Source organism: Astatotilapia calliptera, chromosome 6 (genome assembly GCF_900246225.1).
Source record: "Astatotilapia calliptera chromosome 6, fAstCal1.2, whole genome shotgun sequence".
In the NCBI taxonomy this organism is placed as follows: domain Eukaryota; kingdom Metazoa; phylum Chordata; class Actinopteri; order Cichliformes; family Cichlidae; genus Astatotilapia; species Astatotilapia calliptera.
In genome coordinates, this window is record NC_039307.1 from 28,687,125 (window position 1) to 28,711,962 (window position 24,838).

Sequence of the window (24,838 nt, forward strand, 5' to 3'; positions counted from 1 at the left end):
CGTAATCCGATAACAACCGATCTCTTTACCCGTCGGCTTCCCGTGGCTGTCATGCGACAACATTTTTGTGTTTCTTTTTATCGCTGTATAACTGATTTCAATTGAAAGCCTGCGTGCGCTAGTACCTCTTGCCACGAGTTCCCAGAATCCTTTGCGGTTCTACCCGTGAATTACGTCACATTTTCAATCTCTATATAATATGGATGTTAAATTTTATATTTGGGGTAAAATATCAAGTCTTTTCAAGTAAACCGGTTCAAATCCAATTCAAGTCCCAAGTCATTGGTGTAAAAGTCCAAGTCAAGTCTAAAGTCATAAAATTAATGACTCGAGTCCAAGTCATGTGACTCGAGTCCACACCTCTGGTTGTACGGACATTTTTCTTGTTATCTAACCGTCTGTTAAGTCCAGTATAAAAACAGTGTGATAAAATGATATGACAGTATGGGATCAAGAATGAAAAGGCTGTTAAATAAAGTGATAAATGGGCTTTCTTTCCCTGCCTTTAATGCTGTAGTGAATGTTTAGTATCTTTGCCAAGTTGAGGTCATGTTTCGTTGCGGACCAAAAACAAAACATGCATTTATGTATTTTCGAGGGCAAATGGGTGCACTTTGCATATGAACACAAACACCAAATGTGTGAGTAACTTCCTCTTTTATGTCTGCTGTGTGACCTTGTACAGGCAACAAAGTTAGGGTTTAGCGTTTAGATACTAGAGCCTGATATGAACAGCAGCCAATAGCAGACATACAGCAGTGCTCAGATAGGAAAGTTAATCAGCTATAGGCTGCTGGGTCCAGGCGGCAGATAACGCAAGGATTCACAGTTATACCTCCTCGGCACTGATACACACATCAGACCTCCCTTTCACCACTCCCGCCAAGTTTGTCAGTGTGAGACTGAACCGCCATGAAGAGGCTTTTGCTGCTGTGCGTGACGGCCTTCTGTCTCGGCGTATGCGTCGCCGCCGACACGAAGGAAGACAAACAGTTCCCAGAGAAAGACGGAGTGTTACAGCTGAAGAAGGGGAATTTCAAAAGGGCGCTGAGAAAGCATGACCAACTCCTGGTGCACTTCTGTAAGTTAAACATCAAGCCTAGTACAGCATGACCTTTGACCTTCATACTTTCATATGGTAAGCGCACAAACAGGCGACTGCAAGGTGTGTAAGAAATCAAATCCTCATTTCCTCTGCGTGTCTGTCAGTTGCACCTCTGTCGGGAGAAAGCCAGCGTGTGTCTACAGCTTTCCAAGGAGCTGCAGCAGAGCTCAAGGGGTCAAAGGTCAAGCTGGCAGTGGTTGATGTGTCAAAAGAGAAGGACCTGGCTAAAGAACTGAACGCAACGGGCCACCCGGTAATCAGACTGTACCTCTCCGGAGATAAACACAACCCAGTAGCCTGCCCTGGTAGGTGCAGAAGAGTTTCATTCATCTCATTTATTCTTTTAACAAGAACAATGTATATCATATGACATGACCCAGAGGAGTAGCTCCAGATATGGCATACTGCTGAAAAATAAATGATCCACACTTATTTTATCATGTGACAAAGCGAATGAAAAATCAGGGTTCTGATTATTAGGAAACAATAGAGAAACAAAGAGATGCTTTGGTTTGAATCTTCCTCTACCTCTGTTCGAGGGCTTTGTCCTCTAGTGCTCTGACTTCATTATGATGTTCGCTGGCACCACCGATGGCTAGATGCTGGGTAATAAAAACAGCAGTGAAAGCCCTGGCTGGAGTCATTATGTTTTCATATGAACCATATATCTCTAAAGTTATCCAGCACAAATTTTAATCGCATTTTTTGTATGAAAGTTTGCTCTTATTCTGGAAACGTGAAAAGATCAGGATGAAAGAGGCACATGCTGCAGTTAAGTTGTTAAAGCTGACACCCTGTCATTAAATTTTGCCTTGAACTTTTCAGATATGTGTCTCTTTGAGTTAACTAGCCTGCCATTTGTTGTGAAACACCAGTGGTTAGAGTTTACTGGCTGTTGTTTCATATTTCCTGCAGAGCACCAGGAGTTATTAGGATCCCCTCAGCTGTTGAATCTTAATTGTTTTGGGTAAAATATTAACAGTAAAGTGATTTGTGATCTTGGATTGTCCTGAAGTTCCTCAGAGCTCGGCTTCCATCTTGACCTGGCTGAAACGGAGGGCAGGGTCAGCTGCTGACCTCGTCACTGATCTCAGCCAATCAGAGGCCTCAGAAGAGGTGACAGTGGTTGGATTCTTTAAGGTAAAACAAAAGCCTCGCCTGAGTTCCCTTCTCTATTATGTTGTGCATCTACCGCACTCCGACAGTTTCTATGCGTTTGCGTGTGAGCAGGAGCTGAACCACGAGTACGTCCAGGTGTTCTACGCCACGGCGGTCGAGCTTCCTGACGTCAGGTTTGTGGTGACGCAGGACGATGACGTCATCGCCAAATACGGCCACACACATGATGTTGTTCTGATGCTCAAAAAGGTTCTTCACGCACAACACATACAAACACACCGGTTCACAAAAACAATACTAGTTGTGACATTGCTCTATGTGAAGAGAGGTTTTAGTTCTTTAGTTAGTTTTTAGTTCTGTTTAGTTAAGAGAAATTAGCTGAGGGTGAATGCCATAAAACATGAGTGAGATTTTAAACATAAACCTCACTGTGAGCCTTCAAAAAGACGGCATAACTGAAAGAAATCTTGATGTTGCATCCAGAGTTTTACAAAAGAAGCATAAATATATGAAGCAGACTTGTTGGTTATAGTCTTACCTGTGATACCATGTATGTTTGTGTGTCTGTGTGTGCCCACTGCAGTCTAAGCTCATCAAGGCTTACAAAATGACGCCCGAGACATCTAAAGGGGTCCTGATTGTCTTTATCACGATCTACCAGATGGACCCAGTCACTGAGTACACCGGGCAGGTACAGTGTTGTGTCCATGGTGTATTTTCACACATATACAACAGCTACGGTAGGAACGGTTTGGTCTGAATCCACTGGGATGGTGTTCAGGGAAAATCTCTGCTGACTGAAATCTAATTGCTGTTTTCATGTAGGCTACACCCACCGAGCACCTTGCACCTTTCAGTGTAATGCAGCTCTTCTGCCATAAACTTTTATAAGTCTATTGTTGACATTGCCCGAAAGGTGATTATTCTACTTTATCTTTATCACTGAGGTCGTAGTGGGTGGTGGTGGTGGTACTGGATCGCATTATGTTGAAAATCAATTTTAATATTTATCCACCTCTTTGGCATACATGACGCCATATTAAAAGGTATTTTTAAACTCTGAATGAGTTTGCACAGCACTTTAACTGAAGTTTAAGTGCTTTTTATCACATGCGTTCACACTCTGATGGATGCACTGGAGCTTTGGCACACAGAGCTGGAGTTTGTTGTCCTCTTTATCCACCTTCACCTCCTGCCTTTGCAGTTAGCGGCTCAATTACAACTTAATATCCTCATTTGCACCTGTTATGATCATCTCAGTCAGTAGAGGGCTCTGTCCATTGAACTTAAAAATGTGCTGAATTGCCTTAACATTAGCGCCAGCTGAAATCCAGCTTCACTGCTTAAGTGTTTGAACCACTTTGTCTCCTTTTGCAGACAGCCTCTCAGATCTTATCTTCGCCTGTGTTAAACCACGCTCTTCTCTTTGTCAACAAAAGTTCAGAAGACTTTGATGAGATTTTTTCTGCCTTCAGCACCGCTGCAGAGACATTCAGGATGAAGGTACCTAACATATGTCTGTGCTTTTGAGGTCAATAATAATGTATTTTCAGACTCTGACCTTGACTCGATCGTATAAATAACATTAATCCTCACCTTAAACCTACTTTTTACCCAAACCAGTTCTTTACTAAGGTCTTGTGAGCAGTTTGGCTGCAGAACAGCAAATCATAAACAAATGACCGTATCTGACCCTTACTCTAGTCCCAGAGTGAGATAAGAATGAATACAGCACATAGATTTAGTTTAATTTTTCCTTTGTTTTTGACCATACTGTTTAGGGCATTCTTACGGGGTGGCTGTAGCTCAGGTGGCAGAGCAGGTCAGCCACTAATCCGAAGGTCGGTGGTTTGATCCCAGGCTGCCTCCTGGCCCTGCCGCCTTGTTGTGATGTACAGGAGCGTCTGAGGGCTGTATATGTTTGTGTGTCAGATTTTGTTTGTGTTGGTGAACGTGGCTGAGCTTCGCAATGGCAGAATGATGGAGTACTTCCGGGTGCGGGACTTTGAGGCTCCCCTAATCCGACTGGTTAACCTGTCAAATCACGTGACCTACCATCTGCCCTCTGACGCCCTGAGCGTAGAGATCATAGAAAGGTTCTGCCAGGACTACCTCGAGGGCAAAGCCAAGGTAAGTCCCACTCACCTCTGCTGTGTGGCACAGAGACAGAACCCGGGAGGCAGCTCGTCTTTATGTGTTTAATGGACTTGTGTATCTCTAACAGCCTAAGATGCAGAGTGAGCCGATACCTGAAGGATGGGACCAAAAACCAGTGAAGGAGCTGGTGGGGATGAATCTGGAGAAAGTTGCCTTTAACCCAGACAAGACTGTTTTTGTCCTGTTTTGTATGTAAACACTGTTCATTTTAATATCATGCTTTAATTTGTTTTTCTTTTTAAAGAGGGCCCTAAGTTATACTGGGAGTCATTGGTGACTAAAATTGGCGACCACCCTCTGAATCCCATAAGCTAAACAGCACCTTCAAGCCTTTAGATTGAAAACGCACATGATTTGAGTTGTTGGGAGTGTATTTAAAGGGCCCTGAGAGTATAAGGAAAAAGATTCTCTAACATGATGTGTTAGGAGAACTCACACGGATGGATTTAGTGGCAGAAACACACGGGCACAAGATAGTAGTGATGCAGATTTATATACAATGATGGGGAAATATTTACAAGGGAAGGGGCTATATACAGTGACAGGTAAAAATGTGCAAGGAGAGCAGAGCTGAAGAGACGAGACGGAGCCGAGGTATGTGGGTGGGCAGATGACGCACCAGAGCTACCTGAAAACGAGGGACAAACAAAGTTTACGGAGTAACGCCGATAGCCGAGAGTTAAACTAAAGACGATGGGGAGAGTTGGAGAGCTTACTTGAAACACAGAACTACAGCTGTAGCGGTGGTCACAGACTGGTATGAAGTAACTCTCCGTCACGGATCCAAAGAAGCCAACACAAAGACAAATAGGCAGGCGAGCAGGCAGCGGGACAGGCTAGAACAAAGGAGAAGCAGGCAGGAGATGGATCCTCAAAACATGCAGCTCAATAGCGTGGAATCAACAGATTCAGCTTGCACCAACACGTTACCACTTATGACAGCGACAATACTCCGACACCAGACGTCCGTGACTCAGCTCCATAAAAGCGCTCACTGATGACGTCCGATGCGCCGCAGGTGTGCCGGAATGCCATCAAGCCCCGCCCCGCCTACCTATGCCAAAAAGGGAAACAAAACCCAAAAACAACAATACACCTACCCACCACCTCCTAACATGATGAGTCAAAAAAGTGTTTGAACAGATCTCCCAGGCAATACAAACACTTGAAGAAGTCCCCTTCAATGAAATGATCAGTTAACCTTTCAGAAAATGAGCAAACCAACACAAGCAACCAAGTCTGTGCCAATCCTTTATGTAGTTCAGCTAAAACCATCACTCAAATTCTATTTAAGATCCATAGACAGACTGCAGAGATACATCCCAAACAATGTGATGAAATTTGACAGATTAAAAAAAATGATGCCCTTATTTAGGGCATTTGATACAAGGAAAGTTCAAATTTATGTTGTGATTAAAAGTGAAAACATAGAGAGCTTCCTAAAGTAATCGTATGTGTTTGTATTGAAGATCTGCCCTACAGTAAAGAGTCCCGCGCTGTGTTTCCGCTGTGGGAGGAACTAGCTGAGGCCTTTGAGGAGCGCGAGGACGTGGTCATCACTCGTATCGATGCTTCAGCCAATGATATCAACTTATCAGTGCAGGGCACGTACCCATCACTCTGCTTGTTTCCTGCTCTGTATGCTGAAAGGGTACGAGGCAATTATGAGGCGATTAATCGTTTTTATTAAAGCCTATGATATCATCACGAAAAACAGATTTTAAAAAAGGAATTATTTGCTCTTTAGAGGAAACCAGGCTCATTACAGTGAGATCTCTGTGGTCTGTGTCGTAGGTGGTGGTTTACACTGGAAAAAAGAAGCTGAAACCCCTGATTAAGTTTGTAGAGAAGGAGATGGAGAAAGCCAAAAAATACAGAGCTAAGGTGAATGATCATCCTTACACTTGTGCCTTTGTGTGTTTTTATAGCTGTCTGTGTGTTTGAGAGCTGCCTTTTTCTTTCAGTTAAAAATATACTTTTCTCCTTTGTGTATCCAGGAGGATGAAGACAGGAGGAAGTACACCGAGGCCATGAAAGCTGAGGAGGCAAAAAAAGCCAACAACACCAAAGATGAGCTTTAAGACAACAACAAAGACATGAGTGTGTGTGTGTGTGTGTGTGCGTGTGTGTGTGTGTGTGTGTAAAATGATGCTCTTTAAATGTTTCTAAATAAAAAAAAATACTTTTTCTTTTTTTGATTCTGCATTAAAGTCTCAAAACATCATTTTTGATATTTAATGAAACTTTAAATGGAAAAGGTTGAATACTGAAAGAAGACACAGTATGTGCATACAGCTAAAGAGTTTGACAAATAACAGATCACCGTCCACAATTGACTATGGTTGCTGCTGTCTTCACGTGTCTCAGAACAGAATCACCAATTACCAGAGTTTGATCCCCGGCCGGTGTGTCGCTGAGTTTGGAAAACAGTTAGACACATGAACAGGTTTGTGGTGCGTCAGGGCTTTTTGCACAGTCTGAGGAACAAATTCTCCTTTTGTTGATGAAACACTAGGAAACACTGTGTGAGGAAACGTTTCACTGGTCAAAACTTCAGGTGTAGGAAGGGGCCTCTCCAGAGGTACAACCTCCCTGAGTTGTGCTGCTGACCATGTCCATCGTTTTATGACCACAGTATACTGCTCTTATAACAGATGTCAATCCAGCAGATTATCTTTGGCATGTGGTGGATCAGGAGATTTGCAACATGGATGCACAGCTGACAAATCTGAAGCAACTGTGTGACGCTATCATGTCAATATGAAACTAAATCTGTGAGGAATGTTTCCAGGTCTTTGTTGAATCAGTGCCACAAAGAATTAAGGCAGTTCTGAAGGTTAAATCTAATTTATGTTCATTAATGCCCCTCACACTGTAACTTAAAGTAATAAATTGGTTACTGATTAATTACCGAAGTACGTTTGTGAGCATAAAGATGTAAGCCTTGGACCATCGGGATAAAATGTGATTTGGAAACTTAACAAGCATTGATAAAGCTTCATCAGTAGCTCGAGCAAGACCTCATTGTTACAGTGCTAACAGAATCATACAGGTTTTTGACAGGGAGGTTAAACTCATGCAGATTACCTTCACCCAGGTTCATGAAAACACTGATAGCAGATCATTTGTGTCAGTGTGTCAGGATGGTTTATATTTGAGCTTCTTGTTCACACAGAACTATTTTTCTTCATTTTTTAACGATTACCAAAGTCTGTGAATCCCCAAATTGTTCAGCTGTTCTTTTTGCTCCCCCTGAGGTCACTTTCACCATGTGACAAAAACAACACCCCACTGTACACACTCGGGCCACCAGTAACTTTCTAAATCCTCAATAAAAAGCTGACAGGTTGCAATGATGTTCCAAATAACTTATTAACAAAAAACAACTAAATACACAGAAAATATTTTGAAAACTGGTTTATTTTATATCTCCTAGTTTGAAGTGAAGCAATAAAAACGTGTATAAAACATCACAAACTGTAATATTATACAAATGCTTACGTCCTGCTGATGCAATGGAGACATCTTCCAGTGACAGTCTTCATCCGTGTGTGTGTGAGGAGGCTCCTAAACCCACCGACACAGAAGTGCATGTTCACAACTCCCTCTGTGCAGGCGGGGTCAGGACCCTCCTCACCCTGGGTGAAGAGGGGTGGTGCTGTGGCCAGTCAGGTATGAAGTGCTGAGAGTGGATCTTTGGTCCTCTGTGCAGCTCTGTCCACTCTCAGCTGCCCTGCAAAGCAATAACACAAGAAAGACGTCATTTTAACACAAAACAGGATTTCCATTGTAGGCAGCTGCAGCATGTTGTTAAAATGCAATTTTAAACTCAACATATACACATAAACATAAATAAACTTACACCTACAGTACTGTAGGACGATGATTTATACCAGCTTTTGGAAGGATTTAGTCTTCAAAACAGTTTGTAGCCAATGTGAGGTGATAACTTACATAGCTGGAACACAGCACCACTCTCCAGTTTGTCATTTGGTCATCCATCCTTCTCATCGGGTTGGGGTAAGGCTGTCTTCTGGGTGGAGTATCTCTCTGTGTTAGCTCCGTCCTGGACGTTGAGTGTCTGAAGTGCTGAATGCTGGGAGAGGACGATTTTAAAGCACCTGAAGACAAAAAGACAAAGAGAAAAGCATGAATTCACAGATCACCGAGTTGTTCAATTTACTTTTCTTCTGTTATGTGTTTTTACTTCACCTCTGATCCCTGAGCCACAGGCTATACCTTATGTAAAAACAAGAGACTACAGTCAGTTCACTACATCATTTTTAAACCTTTTCTAATTATTCGTGTTGACATTAAGTACAGACTTACCTTTGTCCTGCATGGTGAGCTAGAGCTTGAGAAAAAATATGTAAGTCATTTAAATAGTTACCTGTGATATCAAAAGAAATAGAAGTAACAATATCTAAAACACTACCTTACAGTCACACAGGCAAAGTCACATATTAAGAAAAAAACAATACATTTCACATGTGTTAGTTAATATTTTTTAAAAGTCAGATATTCTTAGTTAGCTGTCTTACAAACATCACAAGACACAAAGGCTTAACTTACATATTACAAAGTTAATTAGAAATTAAAAGATATTTACAAGTTTAAAAACAAGTTCTAACATAATCTAGTCAGAGTCGCTGTCATCAAGTGAAAGGTTAAAAGGCCTTTCCCAGAAGCGTCTGACACCAAAAGAACCCGATGATGTTGAAGGGCCATAGAACGTGTCATCACTTACCTTGCTTACCTTTGCACTTACCTCTTCAGTGCAGATGTCTTCTCTCCTTCTCTTTGCTGAGGAGGTAAGAGCTGAGGTTGAAGGAGAAGGAGAAGCTGTAGGATCAGCAGAGGAAGCAGCTGAGGGAAAAGATAAGAGAGCAGGTGAAGAAGAAGGAGCAGGTGAGGGCGGAGGTGACGGAGCAGGAGAGGAAGCAGCTGAGGGAGTAGATAAGAGAGCAGGTGAAGAAGGAGCAGCTGAAGGAGGAGCAGCTGACGGATCACCGACTGGGGCAACGACTCGAGGGAAGAGTGGGTCGTTGGCGTGGCCGAAAGGCGGCATGGCGAATGGGGCACCACCTGGAGAAATAGGACGTTGCCAATCGTGCCAAAACGGCTCTGGAGAAAGCTCCCGGATGAGAGGGGAATCATCTCTCTCATCCATGGTGTCATACCCCGAGTCATCGCTAAGCCAATCGCCCCACTCTTCTGAGTCGTTCCAGTCAGATGAATTGTCAGTGTCTTCACTCACCTCTTCAACGTCCTCAGGTACGTTGGGAGGGTACTCACCTTCCTCTTCACTGTCATCAGGATGCTGTGCTTCATGAGAAGAGGGGGAGGGTGAGAGAGGGAGATACTCACCATACTCACCTTCACTGACAGTGTCAGTGTCATCCAGGATCCTGATGACTTCAGGAAGGCCTTCTTCTGCAGGACGCTCAACCACGTAGTCAAGACGACCTGTGAGGAAACAAGTTTAAAATAACATTAGGAATGTAATAAACACCAAGTGCTAAAGCAACAGACCTACATCTGTTAGTTTGAGCAGATGATGAGAGAAAAGCATTTTAGGCTACATTTATGTCAGACTGAATGACACTTCTTAAGTCTGATTTCAGTTGTTTGCTGGAGGAGCAAAACAGTTGTTTGGTCTACAGGTTTTCAGAATGGAGATATTGACATTATTTGTATTTTTACTGTACAAAGAGGCAAGAGCATGATGGTGAAATAAAAACTGAGTCTGAGAAAGAAACAAATGGATTATACTGCTAACATCTGCACAGACAGCATGCTTACTCGGAGCTTGGCTAGTTTTGACGTCTATGAGGACCCAAACCCAGGAGCCAGACCTTCAACGGGTAACAAAAGCAGTGATGAGCATTCAGGCTTGCAGCATTGTCAACATTCCTACAATGGACTCTCTACAGTGGCCCCGAGGGGCCAAAAGGACCGCAATTTAAGAAAACGCCAACAAATATGATAGTAAGATTCTATCTAAAATTCTGGCTAATCGATGATTAAACCGGGTAATAACCTCTCTTGTACATGTAGATCAAGTTGGTGTCATAAGTTCACGCTCTTCAGCTGATAATATTAGGAGGTTAATTGACATTATGTGGGCGGTTCAGGACAGTCATTCTCCCATAGCTGCGATTTCATTGGATGCCGAAAAGGCATTCGACAGAGTTGAGTGGAGATATCTATTTGCCACTTTGGAGTGTTTCGGTTTTACTAAAAGCTCTATTAACTGGATTTGGCTTGTATATGTAGACGCCAAGGCATCAGTACTTACAAATGGAATAATAGGGCCTCCTTTTGAACTAGGTAGAGGAACTAGATCCCCTCCCCTCTCCCCACTCCTTTTTTGCTCTGGCCCTTTAGCCACTGGCAGTGGCTATTCGTAGGGAGCCCAATTATCCAGGTGTTAGTATAGGGAGAGACTGTCATAAACTGTTGTTGTACGCCGATGGCATTTTGCTTTTTATATCAGACCCAGAAAAGTCTTTTCAGTCCTTGCAGGTAATAATAAATACGTTCTCAGGTATTTCTGGTTACAAGGTGAATTGGACCAAGTCAGAGGCCCTTCCGCTAACTAGTTATTGCCCTAGGTCGCTTTTTCCAACTGGTATGTTTTCCTGGCCTCAGAAGGGCATTAAGTATTTAGGCATTACCTTCCCACCTCACCTGTCAGACGTGATAAAGATAAATTTTGAACCTCTACTTAGCGATATGAGAATTAATGTTGATCGCTGGTCTCAGATGTATCTTTCGATGTGGGGAAAGGTAAATGTAATAAAAAATGGTATGCACACCTAAGTTCAATTATTTGCTGCAGGCTCTACCAATCCATGTTCTTTTGAAATACATCAAACAATTTGACCAGATTTGCAAAGCATTTATATGGAGTATTAAAAAGCCTAGATTGAATTTGAGAAAACTGCAGAAACCAGTAGACAGAGGTGGGTTAGGGATGCCCGATCTACTTTTATATCATTATGCTTTTTCTCTTAGGCATTTGGCACATTGGTTTTTACCCCCTGAGAAAGCGCCTACTTGGTTCTCCATTGAAAGTACTGCATCGCCATTTACACCATTATATAGCTTATCAACTAATCTGTTCCCCCACATCCAATCACATCTGGTATTTTCTCATTTAAAAGAAGTATGGAAAAGAATGTCCAAATTATTCAAATTTGACCCACATCTCAACCAATCTGCTGGTATTTGGTATAATCCCAAACTTTCTATCACCAAGTTACCTTTCTTTTGGAAGCTCTGGTTTCAGAGAGGTATAACAGTGCTGGGGGATCTTTACGAAAACAGTACATTTAAATAATTTGAAAAACTTGCAGAAGAATTTGATTTACTTTGGCAGGAATTTTGGAAATACCTGCAACTAAGACATTTGATGGTTAATACATTTGGCTCATCCGCAAAGTTCCCTTTAAGCTGCGATATTCTGGAGGAAATCAAAAAATCTTCGGGTGTGGACAAGAGGCATCAGCTTATTACAAAATGCTTTTATTAGCTTCTGATCCTAACACACTGTCCCTCAAAAGAACGTGGGAAATGGCTTTAAATCTCAGCTTTACACTGAGGAATGGAATGGCATTCTTAGGAATCTGAAAAAAATGTCACGTGAACTGCGTTCAAGATTGGTTCAATTTAAGATTTTAAATAGAGTTTACTGGACACCCTCACGGTTGCACAGGGTGGGTCTAGCGACTGACGATGCATGCTGGAAGTGTCAGCAGGATAGTGGCACACTTTTACATTTGCTTTGGGGATGCTCCAAGGTCCAAGATTATTGGACTCATATTCAGAGAAGGTTGTAGGCCATTTATGAACAGTCTTTATGTACTAGGAGACCCTTCAGCTTTGGGTCACTTACCTACTCCTCTTGCTCATTGGGTACAAATGGCTATTACGCTGGGGAGGAAGCTGTTGGTGAAAGAGTCGGAGGCCTCATCGACTCCTGCCTTCTCTCAATGGTATATTTCTTCGGGACAAGTGGCAGCTTACGAAAGATTATCATATAGGCTGCTAAATAGACTGGACGACTATAATGACAAATGGGCCAAGTACCTTTCATATACAGGTCTCGGTAGTACACGTATCGAGCTAAAGTAGTTAAGGTCGGACTAATCACAATAGCTGTAATTGGGTTTATGGAAAATATTGGCATCATTGTGTATTTATGTTATTTTGGATTCTGTTTTTGATGAGAATATGTACTGATTCTCAATTTATTTTGCTATTGTAACTGTGTTAAGGAGTGGAATGTCCATTCTGTTATCTTGTAGGTTTTTGTTGTTTGTTTGTTTGTTTGTTTGTTTGTTTGTTTGTTTGTTTGTTTGTTTGTTTGTTTGTTTTTAATTATTAAAATCTAATAAAGTTCAAGTGGGAAAAAAAAGAAAGAAATCGTCAGCAAATAGAAAAACCCAGGAAAAGCAGACAAAACACAAGTGAAGTAGGAAAAATGAAAACAAATTAGAAAATAGAAAACAGAATTGTTTCTAGGGACACAATGCTCAACAGCTAATAGCAAGCATGTATTATATGAATCATTTTAAATTCACATTGCCTTGAATTTTTTTCTTCTTCTTCTCTTGAGCGCGTCTCAGCGCGGTCCTTTTTAGGTTTTGTGCCAGTGCAGGGGCTGTCGGACATTTGAAGACCGCGAACGTTTAAAAGTAATAAGCTTTTATATGTGTGGATCTAGAGCAAAGTGAGTGAAAGCGAGAGCTGTGTGTCAGTATCATTCATTCATCTCTCCTCACTATTTCCCCTGTTTAAGGACACAACAAGACTACATGCTTGTTTGGCCTGTGATTTTAGACAGTTGTTGGGCAGTTGCTAGGCAACGCGGTGACGTCGTGAGCACGCGAAATGAAAGTTTTGTGGAGGTGAATAGACGACGTTGTCCAGAAATGTCAGTGATAGGCTGCTGTGCTGAGGTTTTATCCATGTATAAATGCAACAAACTGCAATCTGTGAGCCAGGAGGAGCAAACAAAGGGCAGAGATTCCCTTTAACATGGGTTCAGTTCACTCTGTGATAATTCGTTATGCAGTTTTTTCAGATTTATTATTTATTTATTCAAAAATAAATCGCCTATTATTTGGTTTATTTATATATTTATATTTGACATGGGTTTATCGCTATTTTTTTAAAATAAGGTACACATGTTATCGATAATATTAACATATTTCTAGCAAGAAACAAATTACATAAGGATATTCAAGCTCGCGTTGATATTTTGGGTAAACAGGCGTGACACCCAGAAACCACGCAGCATATCGGTGTTAAGCTGAAGTCACGGTGAGTGTTATATTGCCGCAGCCTGTGCCGAGCTGCTGGCGGTGACGCGTTGTGACTTCACACGGAGGCTGGAGTAGGACGTCGCCGCTCCGCGCAGCTCACACCGACTCGTCTAGTTCTCTCGGCTGGAGTCAGCCATCAGAAAGCCGGAGGGATGCAGCCAGCGGGCGCGTACGGCGCCGGGAAGGCCGGGAGCGTCGCCTTCGATCCGGTCGCCTTCTTCACGCATCCCCGCACCGTCCTCAGACTGCTTTCGTGGGTAAGCCTCCCCTGCACTGTGTGGGTATCTTCATCAATGGATAGGCCTACCTGCAGCCCCCCTCTCTGCCTCGTTCCCACTTACATCTGTCTGGTGTTTCATCCACTCACGTCTGCATTTTACATCAGTGGGCTATTTTTGCAAAAGGCTGAGTGTCTGAATTTCAGCTTTTACAGCGCTCACATCATTTCAGCCTCTGGCACAGAGGCTACAGGGCTGCCTCTTTGTGTCTGGATGGAGCTAATGTGAACGCTCGGGGATAATAATGCCCCCCAACCGGAACGTAACACCTCTGTTTTCTCTGTGCTGTGCTGCTGTGAGTCACCATACAACATTTTAGGAGCACAGGAGGCAATGTGCTACAGATGAGCAAAAGCAGAGCTAGTTATAACAAAGCACACCAGCCCTCCTTTCCCGTGTGTGTCCTTCATAATTCAGCTCATCATATGTCAGCTAGTCACTGTTGCTTTTCTATTTCTATCCATCCATTTTTCTTTGACCTATCCAATTAGCACCCGCTGGATGAAAGAAGACATTAAGTTGAATGATTTCACCATTAGTCTCCAAACTATGATTTGAGCCTAGTCCTGAGAAGTATTAATGACATATGAGATCTCTGTGGACCAAATGAACAGTGTAAAGCTGAATTACAATCACACAATACAAAAGTGGTGTAGCTGAAACCTGTAAAGCTCATCCATGACACTTCTTTGTCTAACTGAAAAGGATTTTAGGGTAGCTCCTGATATTTGGCTACAGATTCATTAAACAAGGGTGCTTTAAAAACTAACAGTTTTATCTACCTCTGGCAAATGATTCAATTTGTGTTTTATAAATAAATAAAAGGAAAATTCTTAGTGCTTTGAGAAACCAGTTGTCTTTGAAAGAAATCCCATTCTTATTACTTGGTATTATCTTTACTCAGTTTCTGTTTCCTTTTATATCAGAGTTCATTTTCTGCACGGTGTGTCACATGATGACATTTAAGTAACTGGCACAAGTGTTTGTTTTTGTTGCAATTTGGGCGACATAACCCTTTTAAAGTGTCATCTAATTGTGGAGAAGAAGGATATCCTTGGTCTTTGAGCTCTCAACCGCAGGAATGCATGGCACTGGCGCGCCGGTGTGAGTTAATTCTCTTCTGCGTGTCAGGTAATAAACCGGCCAACACGTCTCTCCCTGCAGGTTTTCTCCATCGTGGTGTTCAGCTGCATTGTGAATGAAGGCTACATCAACATCGGCAGCGAGCGTTTGCTCTGCATCTTCAACAACAACGCCGACGCCTGTAACTTCGGTGTCACCGTGGGCGTGGCCTGTTTCCTCGGCAGCATCTTTTTTCTCATCCTGGATGCTTACTTTCCCAGCATCAGCAGCGTCAGGGACAGAAAACGTGCGGTCCTGCTGGATCTCGTCTTTTCTGGTACACAGTTATCACAGGCCGAATATCGTAACACACAACGTAGAGCTAGGTCCAGGAGCATTTGAGGTACATGTGCTAGACATCATCTTTTGGATATTAACAAAGAAGAAAATCCTTATATTTAAAATTATCTTGGCTTGCCCAATTACTTTTTACACCCCTGAATCCTAAATACAACACTTTTGTTAAACCCCTTAAATTCAAGCGGCAAGTCGATCAGTTTCAAATAGGCAAAACAAAAGTATTAAAGCCAAATCTCAAACATTTTAACAACAACATTTAAATATCAGGCATATAACACTGTATTCTTTAATCTTCTGGGAACTGCACATCTTTACTTTCAGCCAGCACTTGGCTTAGCTTAGCAGAACACTGGCAGCTAGCCTGAGTCCTGCCCGAAGACAGTAAAAGAAGTGCAGTTTCAATAATACACATCAGTCTTTCAAAGTAATTAAAAAAAAACGCTTCTGTAGTAAATGAAAGAAATCTGTCAGCATGACTCTTTAGGCTTAAAATGCAAGAAATGAATGTGTAAAAATTACAGAAAAAGTTGTGGTAGCTCATTGAGTAAACTGTCCTGTGATTGTAAAATAGGTTTTTTTGTAATTGACAGAAAGTGTCGCTTTAATAGATGGTCAAGAAACATGAAGATTTCTGTCATTTAATGTCCATGGTGGAGGTCTGTGTCATTCATAAAAGCTATAAAACATCTGAAAATACAGTTCATATTTTCCAAAATTGTCCAGTGGGCTGGATTGGTGCTTTATTGTGGGGCCATTCATGGTCCCGGAGCCTTATGTTTGACACCCCTGTTTTAAAGGAAAGGATTTTTCTTTAACAGCAACATGAGCTTCACCTTTGTGGTGTTGAGTGAAACAGCGCATAATTTAGCACACATTCAGGTTGCTGTTGGGATAAATTGTAATAGCTGGTGATTCAGTCCGTGGTCATTAGTACACATTTTCAATCTATCCAATATGCCGGGTTATGAAAAACAAAGATTAATGATTGTCCTTCCTCAGCTAACAGTTTGTGTTTATATCTAATTAGGAAATGTTAGCACACTAATAACGCTCAGCTAAAACTATTGATCATATATCATGCTTACTGTGAGCACTGTGAGCAGTGCTGTACTAAACGTAGCCCATGACACCTGTTAATTCAGCGGCTGAAACTTGATTTTGTATGTTTAATAGTTATCTGAAGCCTTCAGTGCAGAGAAGCTGAGAACATCAAAGGAATAAAATATATTTTTAGAATGAAAAAAACATGAATAGAGTATAATCTTCTTTCTTTTTTGCCTTTTACAATTTGCTTCATAATCAAGTCAGAAAAACAACAGAGAGCAGAATCTCTCTTTAACATGAAAGGAGACAAAATTCATCTTTTCTGGTTCTCAAATAGACTGGAGACACTTTTTTCTGTAAAAAGTCGAACTGGGAAAAATGTGGTAATTATGAAGTGACCCTGCATCTAAAAGGCCTGTTTTCCTCTCCTCAAAGGTATTGCATGTTTCCTGTGGTTTGTCGGCTTCTGTTTTCTGGCCAATCAGTGGCAGGCGACCTCTCCGGAAGAGCTGCCGTTGGCGCAGGGCTCCGACGCAGCCAGAGCCACCATCGCGTTCTGCTTCTTTTCCATCCTCTCCTGGGTGTGTATGCTTACACCTGTCGATTCCCACTGCCCTCTTTGTCTTTTGCACGCCTGTGAGCATGTGGTTATCATCATCATCTGATATTTGATCACCTGCATGCTCGCGTGTGTGTTTTCAGGGTTATCAGTGTCTGCTGACCATGAACACATTTAAGAGCGTTTCCTTCACGGAGGTCGAGCAGCTGCTGCCCACGACCCCCCCGGCCCTCTCTCAAGTCTAACACTGCCGCACACACTTGGTTGACCTGGGCAGCTTCCAGGCGTCGGTGCTTGTTTGACCGTGTGTGTGTTTGTGTAGTTTTGCTGACAAAGCATCTCACTGCTGAGAACTGCATTGCAAGAATATATTTCAACTGAGACAGTTAGCTCATTTATTATCCCCTGGTGACTCAGTAGAGCCTGTTAAAACTAGCTTAACACCAACCTATAGCAGCCATTCATCTCACTGTCATCGGATAAGCTCTAATTGTGTCAAGGAAGTGGTTTCACTTTTTCAGTCATTTATTAACCATTAAGTTGAAAAGGACTCAATTGTTCCCCTGCAGAGGGTTAGTAGCAGGTGGCAAACAATCATATTAAAGGTTCGGTCGTCTTCAGGCTGTAGCTCCTCTCTGGAGGGCATTACTCATTAAACATGATTAGCGAGTGACACCTTGTAGTTGTTTGGGCTTCAAGGCTGTCATTTTTTTTGACAGGAAGCTTGTGTTTGAAAGCAGTTAAATCTGCATATAACCTTGTGTCGAACCAAAGAGGGTCTGTGTGAGATGATGATAAACAGCCTAGTGTCTCGCTTAAGTCACAGGTCCTTGAGTTTGAGGTTTTATCAGATGCACAGTAGTCTATAACAGTACAAAGAAGGATTTCAGTACTTTGAATTGTTCTTTTAGCAGCAGCTGGGATGGACTGCTCTCCCACTGTGACACTAAACTGGGGAAACTGGGATGAATTTTCCAGTTTGTTATCCCAGTGTAGAGCCAGTGTGGGTGTGAGAACTTGGCACCTGGTATTTCATCTGTCATTAAAATGAAACCTGAGGCATTTTGAGAAGGTTTCCAATTGTAGGCACAGTGTGAGTGACAGGGAGCCTAACACTGCTATAATTAAATGCATGTTTTATGCCCAGTTTCAGTGTGATAGGAGACACTCGGGTTTAATAAAAACAAATAAATATAATCTTACAATAATGATCGCAGCGCATTTATGTCTATGTGTCTGCATGTGCACTGTCACACATACACACAACGATTATTAACATTCATATGTTGTTCGATTTCCTGTATATTGGATTCATTTTATGAGTCGCCTGCAAATGCAATATCAGGTTCTCTGTTTGCATTCGTTTCAGTTTTCTTGTTGAACATATGTTGCCCATACTTAACGCTCACTGTTTCCTTGCATCTTCCAAATTTGTACCTACGACAGAATTTCTTCTGACTCACCACTAAATACACTAAGTAAATATAATTTAAAAAAATAGCCCAGGCTTTAAGTAGTTAACATATTACTTATTTTCCTCTGTAAAACCATTAACGCAGCGGTCCCATTCTGTCAAATGAGCCTTATAGCGTCCATAACTCAATGAATAAGAGCAGCTTTTAGTTTAAAGAGTTTAGTTTAGCATTATATCTGTCATCATCTGGGTTTTGTGAGACTTCAGAATCAACCGTATTTTTATGAGAAGGTGGATTGCTGAGGTATCAGGTAATGTTAGCCAGCCTAGTCAGCAAGTTGCATACATAGACTTTGTGTCACACAGTCACAGATACTTGCTAAATGGTGTTAAATAACATGCAAATAAAATACCTGAATGTCACCACAGATGAGCACAGACTAAATATGGCCTGATTCACACATAATTTTAAGCCTTCATGCCTTCACTGTTATTGCGATGTTATTAAGGAGGTAAATTGGCTATGGAGACCAAAACATAGTATAGCAGGCTGTAAACATGTTTATTTCTGATGTAAAGTTGGGCATTTTAACATGAGTGTCTCACTCTGGGAGCGAGCTTCGAGTGGCCACTCGAGGAACTGCAGTTTGATTTTTCAGCTCTGCAGGTTTTTATATTGTTACATTGCGCTGTTGTTTCATTGAAGACTCTGAAACTGCGTAATGGAAAAGCACAACACTTAATCCCAAGTGGTGTAAACCTTCTTCTTCTTCACCTTCGTGCTTCTTCTGTCCATTTTTCGTCACTGCATCTTTAACCAACCCGTGCACATCTGCAGGCTTCTCTAAAAACAGAGTGTTACTCAGCGTGTGATTAACAGTGTTAATCGTTAACATGTGTGTGTCTGCGTGTGTGTTACTAACAGGCTGTGCTGACGCTGAGTGCGCTGAGACGCTTCTTAACCGGCAGTAACTCAAACTTATTCACCTGGCAACACCTGGATCCCATCCCTAGCAACACTCGAGCTACACCATACCCTATTGCCAATGGCGCTACCATAGTTACCACAAATCCCTATCAAGCTCCGCCCTTCACTGAAACCCTGGACCCCCAGAAGCTCACACAGCAGAGACCCTTGGCTCCTGCCTTCTAGAGACACACACTCAGGGAGAGAAGGACAAGATGTACACGACATGGACAACTTCCTGCCTCACTGTTGAGCGGTTTCTCCGTCCTCTCCTGGGATTGGCAGGATTTTGGGTCATGTGAAGCGTGATATGTTATCACCATGGCAACTGCTGGCTCAGCTTAGTTATTTGTAACTGTCTGTGTCAAGAATTCCGTCTTCTGCTCATGCACACACACAGATACCGGCGCACGCAAACACCGCTGTACTCCCTCACACCTAGAAACAGATGCACACACACACACACACACACACACCTGGAAACACATGTACATACACCTGGAAGAACACACGCTCACGCCTTGACTGCATGTTCATATGGTGAAGTGCAGATTAACATAGATGTAGATGCAGTGATGGTGCTCCATCTGCCTTATTAACAGATAACTTAGCGAAGGAAACATGGAGGACAGGGAAGCTGTGTAGCTATCTATTTCTGTTTGTCCTCAGTCAGCCTGGCCAATCACAAGCTGCCCTGCTGACACGTGAGCTCCCATTGGCTGAACGTCAAACAGAAGGTCGGTTTGACCAATAGATTGTGAGCAAAAAGAGTGAGGCCAGGCAGACCTTGCAGAAAATGCTACATTTTCTTAGCAGGGGAATAAAGGCAGGACTGCTTAATGCATTTTGTATGCTATGGTGTTTTAGTGTGAAATATTCATGTGATTCAATATTTTATTGTGATATGCTGAAGTGGTATTTGAAAATAAAATCTATCTACTACCACCACCAGAGTCTGCCTTTGTTTCCATTATCTTTAAATAACTTCTTTGCTTCCTGCAACATGAGAACACATTTTTTTGAAAATAATCATGTGTTGCGACAAAGATCCGGGGACGTGTTAGCATACTAATCACCATTTGCTGGAAGAAGGCCATAGAGTGGTTAAATTCATTAGCGGCAGCAGGCAGCTGCTGTGTGTTATCATTATTTTTAGATTAGGAGGCACGTGTTGAAGACTGCGAATGTTTCCGCTTCTGTTTCTTTTTACCATCTTGACACACGAGGAAAGGACAGAATTAGAAGAAAGGTTATTGAGTCAGATAAAAGTCAGACAGGAAGTGGTTTTATTCCAGCACTGTCCAATCATCTCCTCTCTTTGTATCATTCCCCGCTTCCATTAATATGCAGGAACATTAAACGGCTTTATGAACATTTGCATCATCCACCATCATCATCAATCGTTACAACTGGCACCCCTCATCATCCATCCTCATCATCACCAGCAGATAAATTGACATTCAAAAGTGTAGAAATTCACCTTTGTAGTTCTCCTACCACCCACTGTGTTAATAAAATAGATTCTTGACCTTTTCTACAAAGTTTTACGCATTGTTATGTCACCTGAATAAGCCCTTCTTTTACATCTGCGTCTGTCTGAATCACCTCTTCAAATTTAAGGGGCCAGCAGAGGGCAATCTAACTCCGCAAAGCTCTGATCGCACCACACTCAGCTGTGTCTGAACTACCTCTACCCTGAGAATACTAAGACGGAGGGGGGGTTGTGAGAAAACGGAGCTGACTGAATGTTTTGAGTGGGTGGGATCGGGGGGAAAGCGAGGTAGAAACTACTAAGGCCTAGGTCACGCTACATGATTTTAACTTAAAGGTTCAAAGAGCGGATTGATTTTTCAGGCTGTCAGGGTCGGGTGCATACAGGCCAAAAATCAACAAGACATCAAGGTTTTCTCAGGCCATGAGCAATCAAGCGACACCCAGAAGTTTACTGTAGGCCGTGATGAATGAAGAAAAAAACCCCTCCAAAAACCAAAAAACTGAAGATGAATCATATTGAAAATCAAAAACTATCTTTAATATAAAATTTCCTATTATAATATATCCAACAAGCTGCTGTACAGGATTCATTATTACTGTTGTGGAGGTATAAGTCTCTTATAAAACGGCATTGTGCCTGCACCATTCACATACTGCAGGTGTTCAGTTACAAATTATTATTATTTTTTATTACGTTTTGTAATTCTACTGCTTAAAACCACATTTGTAAACATAAACTGTCATTTCTGCACCACAGAGAACAAAGTGGGGGAAAATTCTATTCAAGTACCGGTTTGCAAATTAGGAAAATCATCAGATCTTATTAACTGAATGAGAGCTGAAACAGCTTGTTGATCAAAGGGTTAGTCAAAAGAAAACAGTTGGCAACTCTTGATATTGATAACTGACGGATACATTTTCAAGCAGCAATGCTGCGAGGGGTTCTGCTAACTAATCAGATTTGTTAGTTTTACAGCTTTTTCTTACTTACTAAGACATTACTCCTAGCCTGCTGTACCACACCATGGTAAGGTGGTTAAGTCAAGGAGTTGGGGTGATACTAAGACTGAGACATATTGTTGAAATCACTTATTTTCTTTAGGATTATTCATCATCTGTCCTGTAAATAGATGGTTTCATACATGCGACTCTATTTAGAATGTATGTCTTTACACTGAAAAAAAGGGGAACATTTTGAGGTGTTTTTCTTTTATATTGTTCAATGATTTTACTATTTCATTAAGATCAAACTGGGTTGTGTGTAGCCTAAGAACTTAAATGACTTTGATCCTCTTGATCCAAAATCATAATAAACTGACAACCTGCTGTTTGGTCTTTTTTGTCGGGGTAAAGAAATCCCAGAACAGCCTACTCTGTTCACCTGGATGCTGCATTTTCAGTGGGAAAAACATTTAATCACTAATCCTACTGACAACTTCAGTCATTTGACATTCAAAAATGTGGAAATTCAACAGTCTTCAGTCACTTGGATGGCTGAAAAAGTCATTTATCCCATTAAAAAAAAAGCTGCAACCAGATGAACAGAATCGAGTGCCTTGGGTTTGGTATTTTCACAGAGGAAAAAAATGTGATTAGACGTTACCGTGATCCGGTTATGTTGTGTGGACTAACAGGTAGTTGCAGCCCCAGCTGTGTGGTCTCTTTGTGTAAAACAGCAGACCAGTCACTAACTTAACCTGCAGTGCACCTTCAGAGTAGTTTTGTACTCTGACCTGGGCTTGAGGTGCGAGGAAAAGGATGAGCGAGTGGAGCAAGCAAGGGGGAGGGTTAGTGTTTGAGTAATATAGCTGCAAAGTGACTCTATGAGTGAACTAAAGCTAGAACTATGAGAGAAGAAAAGGAAACTTCTTCTTGTGTGCATCTCGTGTGCATACGGCACAAAAGGGGTCCAAGTCTTTGAACACATACACACTCAGTACACACACAGTCTGAGTCTTGCTCACACAACCTATGAAAACCTTGTGAGTGCAAGAGGCGAGGGGCGGGACAGGAGACGGGTATAATCCTGTTTCCGGCCGCGGCTCCCGTCCCTCTCGTGCACTAAAGCAGCACATTCGGCTCCTCCACTTCAAAGAATGACCAATCCCATCACAGGTTTGTTTAGTCTTCCACAGAACTTCCCTCCGGCAGATTAGGAGAGAGGCTTGTGGCGTCAAAAGACAAAGTCCGCCTCCTCAGCTCAGCGCTGCTGTCAGTTAGTTGGGTTGCGACTGGAACTGGCTCCTCCCTGGGCGGCGGGCTCATTCGCTGCTTCCTGTTCCTGCCTGAAACCGGGGACACCGAATGGCTGAGGCGACTCCTGTGCTCCCCGGGACTCGGGGTGAGGTGTCTGCTTTTGTGCGGGGAGCTGGTAGGTTGCGTGTGAGAGTGAACAGAGCTGTTAATACAGCTGACCTCTGCGTCAGCGTCATCTGGCTGCGGGGCGGGGTCTGAGCCAGGAACGGGGCTGGCTGCTCTGGAGTCACAGAGTGGAACTGATACCTTCAAACTCTTCTCAAAATCTGCTTCTGGCTGAGAGCCACAGGCTGTCTGCTCAGATACGTGTTCTTGTGCAGCGGTATCGCTGTGGCTCCGGCTGTGGCTCCTGCAGGAGATGACCCTCTGCGAGTGCGCATATTTCACTGTGTGAACGCTGGACGACCGTTGCCGTGGCGGGGTGGAGGAGGCTGCGGGCACAGTGAGTCGGGGCTCCGCCAGATCGTCAGCTGAACTCTGATCCAGAGAGTCGAGGCGCACGGCCTCCTGCGGACACAGCACATTCACAAACACTATGAGATAGCCAATCGCAGACTGTTGTAAAGTGCGTGTAGGCTTGTGTGCTGCAGATCAACCTGGAGCAAAAGATGGAATACTAAAAAATACATTTAGATAATTTTTTGTTCCTTACAAACACAAAAAGGCCCCAAAATTGATTATAAGCAACTACCACCCACTTCAAACTTTGCAGACGTTGCGATTTTAAATTTTTTGGAGAGATGCCCTCTAACCTCTCAGCTTGATTCCGATTCATTCCCATAAAATTAAAAAGCACCATCTAAATCCTTCGAATCTCACCTGGCTTATTTAATTGATTCAAAGGGAAACTGTTAAACTTGTAGAACTAAACTAATATAACTGTCTTCCTCTCCTCACCCCCAGCAGATATGTTATTATAGGGTCTTTACCTTACAACATAAAGCAGCTTGAGGCGACTGTTGTTGTGATTTGATACTTTATCAATAAAACTGAACTAAACTGAGCTGAAAAAGGTTTGCAGTGTGTTTGTGTTCAGCTATCATCGTCATAAAAACACACCTGTCTCCTTAACTGTCTGCTTGCAGCGCGGAAGGATGCTGGTCTCCTCATGGCTGAACTGTCAGGGACGTAGGAGGGGCTCAACTTGTTTCTGTCTAAACTGTCTTCGGGACTGAGCCAGTAAGAAGGACGCCTGCCGCCGCTGTGCGTGGGGCTCAGTCTGAGCGACGGATGCCTGTCTATGCTGTGGCTGGACATGAGCTTCGGCCGCTCGGCGCTGGGATCCGGATTCACCCTGTATCCGTCCATACTGTGAGCAGAGCTGAGTCTGTGTCTGTTGATGCGATGCGCTGGGCTGAATCTATATCCGTCTATGCTGTGAGCCGAGTTCAGTCTGTGTCTCTTGGCTCTGTGAGTGGGGCTAAACCTGTATCCTTCTACGCTGTTGGCTGAGCCGAGTCTGTGTGAGGAGTGCCTGTCGATGCTGTGAGATGTGCTGAGGCAGATCATTGGCCTTGAGCTGCGTCCAGACCCCAGTGAAGCGTGACTGATGGCTGGCAGAGCTCCTGGAACCTGCAGCAGGGAGCCGCCTCCACTGGAGCCCAGAGATGACATGGAGCCTGCAGACAGTAACGTGGATTATGAAGATGACAGCTAGAACAAAAAAAAGCAAGACTTCAACCGTTAGATGCATT

The 24,838-nt window shown here is 42.7% G+C and overlaps 3 protein-coding genes across 3 annotated transcripts in view; 2 read left to right on the top strand and 1 right to left on the bottom strand.

Moving 5' to 3' along the window:
• The first annotated feature begins 340 nt into the window (after nt 1-340).
• Nucleotides 341-6,508, top strand: LOC113023324 (protein disulfide-isomerase). The gene is made up of 11 exons (XM_026169342.1): nt 341-1,081; nt 1,210-1,410; nt 2,121-2,245; nt 2,336-2,473; nt 2,808-2,915; nt 3,602-3,727; nt 4,157-4,354; nt 4,449-4,569; nt 5,851-6,032; nt 6,176-6,265; nt 6,379-6,508. The coding sequence occupies exons 1-11, from the start codon at nt 913-915 to the stop codon at nt 6,460-6,462; spliced, it is 1,542 nt and encodes a 513-aa protein (XP_026025127.1). The 5' UTR covers nt 341-912; the 3' UTR covers nt 6,463-6,508.
• A 7,139-nt stretch (nt 6,509-13,647) lies between these two features.
• LOC113024423 (synaptogyrin-3-like) lies at nt 13,648-20,342 on the top strand. Its single transcript, XM_026171520.1, has 4 exons — nt 13,648-13,967; nt 15,153-15,387; nt 16,890-17,035; nt 19,353-20,342. The coding sequence occupies exons 1-4, from the start codon at nt 13,863-13,865 to the stop codon at nt 19,578-19,580; spliced, it is 714 nt and encodes a 237-aa protein (XP_026027305.1). The 5' UTR covers nt 13,648-13,862; the 3' UTR covers nt 19,581-20,342.
• Nucleotides 20,343-20,657: 315 nt separating this feature from the next.
• Nucleotides 20,658-24,838, bottom strand: part of LOC113024422 (voltage-dependent T-type calcium channel subunit alpha-1H-like) — a 61,583-nt gene continuing 57,402 nt past the window's right edge. The window contains exons 34-35 of the mRNA XM_026171519.1: nt 24,204-24,763; nt 20,658-23,651 (exon numbers count right to left, since the gene is read on the bottom strand). Of these exons, the coding sequence (XP_026027304.1) occupies nt 23,010-23,651; nt 24,204-24,763 (1,202 nt within the window). The 3' untranslated portion in view covers nt 20,658-23,009. The remainder of the gene's footprint in view (nt 23,652-24,203; nt 24,764-24,838) is intronic.

Bases quoted from the DNA above. Each gene is read 5' to 3' on its own strand.
- LOC113023324 (XM_026169342.1), top strand. From the start codon at position 913: ATGAAGAGGCTTTTGCTGCTGTGCGTGACGGCCTTCTGTCTCGGCGTA. The intron at 4,355-4,448 runs GTAAGTCCCACT...TATCTCTAACAG, and splicing joins ACCTCGAGGGCAAAGCCAAG to CCTAAGATGCAGAGTGAGCC. The intron at 6,033-6,175 runs GTACGAGGCAAT...TCTGTGTCGTAG, and splicing joins CTGCTCTGTATGCTGAAAGG to GTGGTGGTTTACACTGGAAA.
- LOC113024423 (XM_026171520.1), top strand. From the start codon at position 13,863: ATGCAGCCAGCGGGCGCGTACGGCGCCGGGAAGGCCGGGAGCGTCGCC. The intron at 13,968-15,152 runs GTAAGCCTCCCC...CTCTCCCTGCAG, and splicing joins TCCTCAGACTGCTTTCGTGG to GTTTTCTCCATCGTGGTGTT. The intron at 15,388-16,889 runs GTACACAGTTAT...CTCTCCTCAAAG, and splicing joins GCTGGATCTCGTCTTTTCTG to GTATTGCATGTTTCCTGTGG.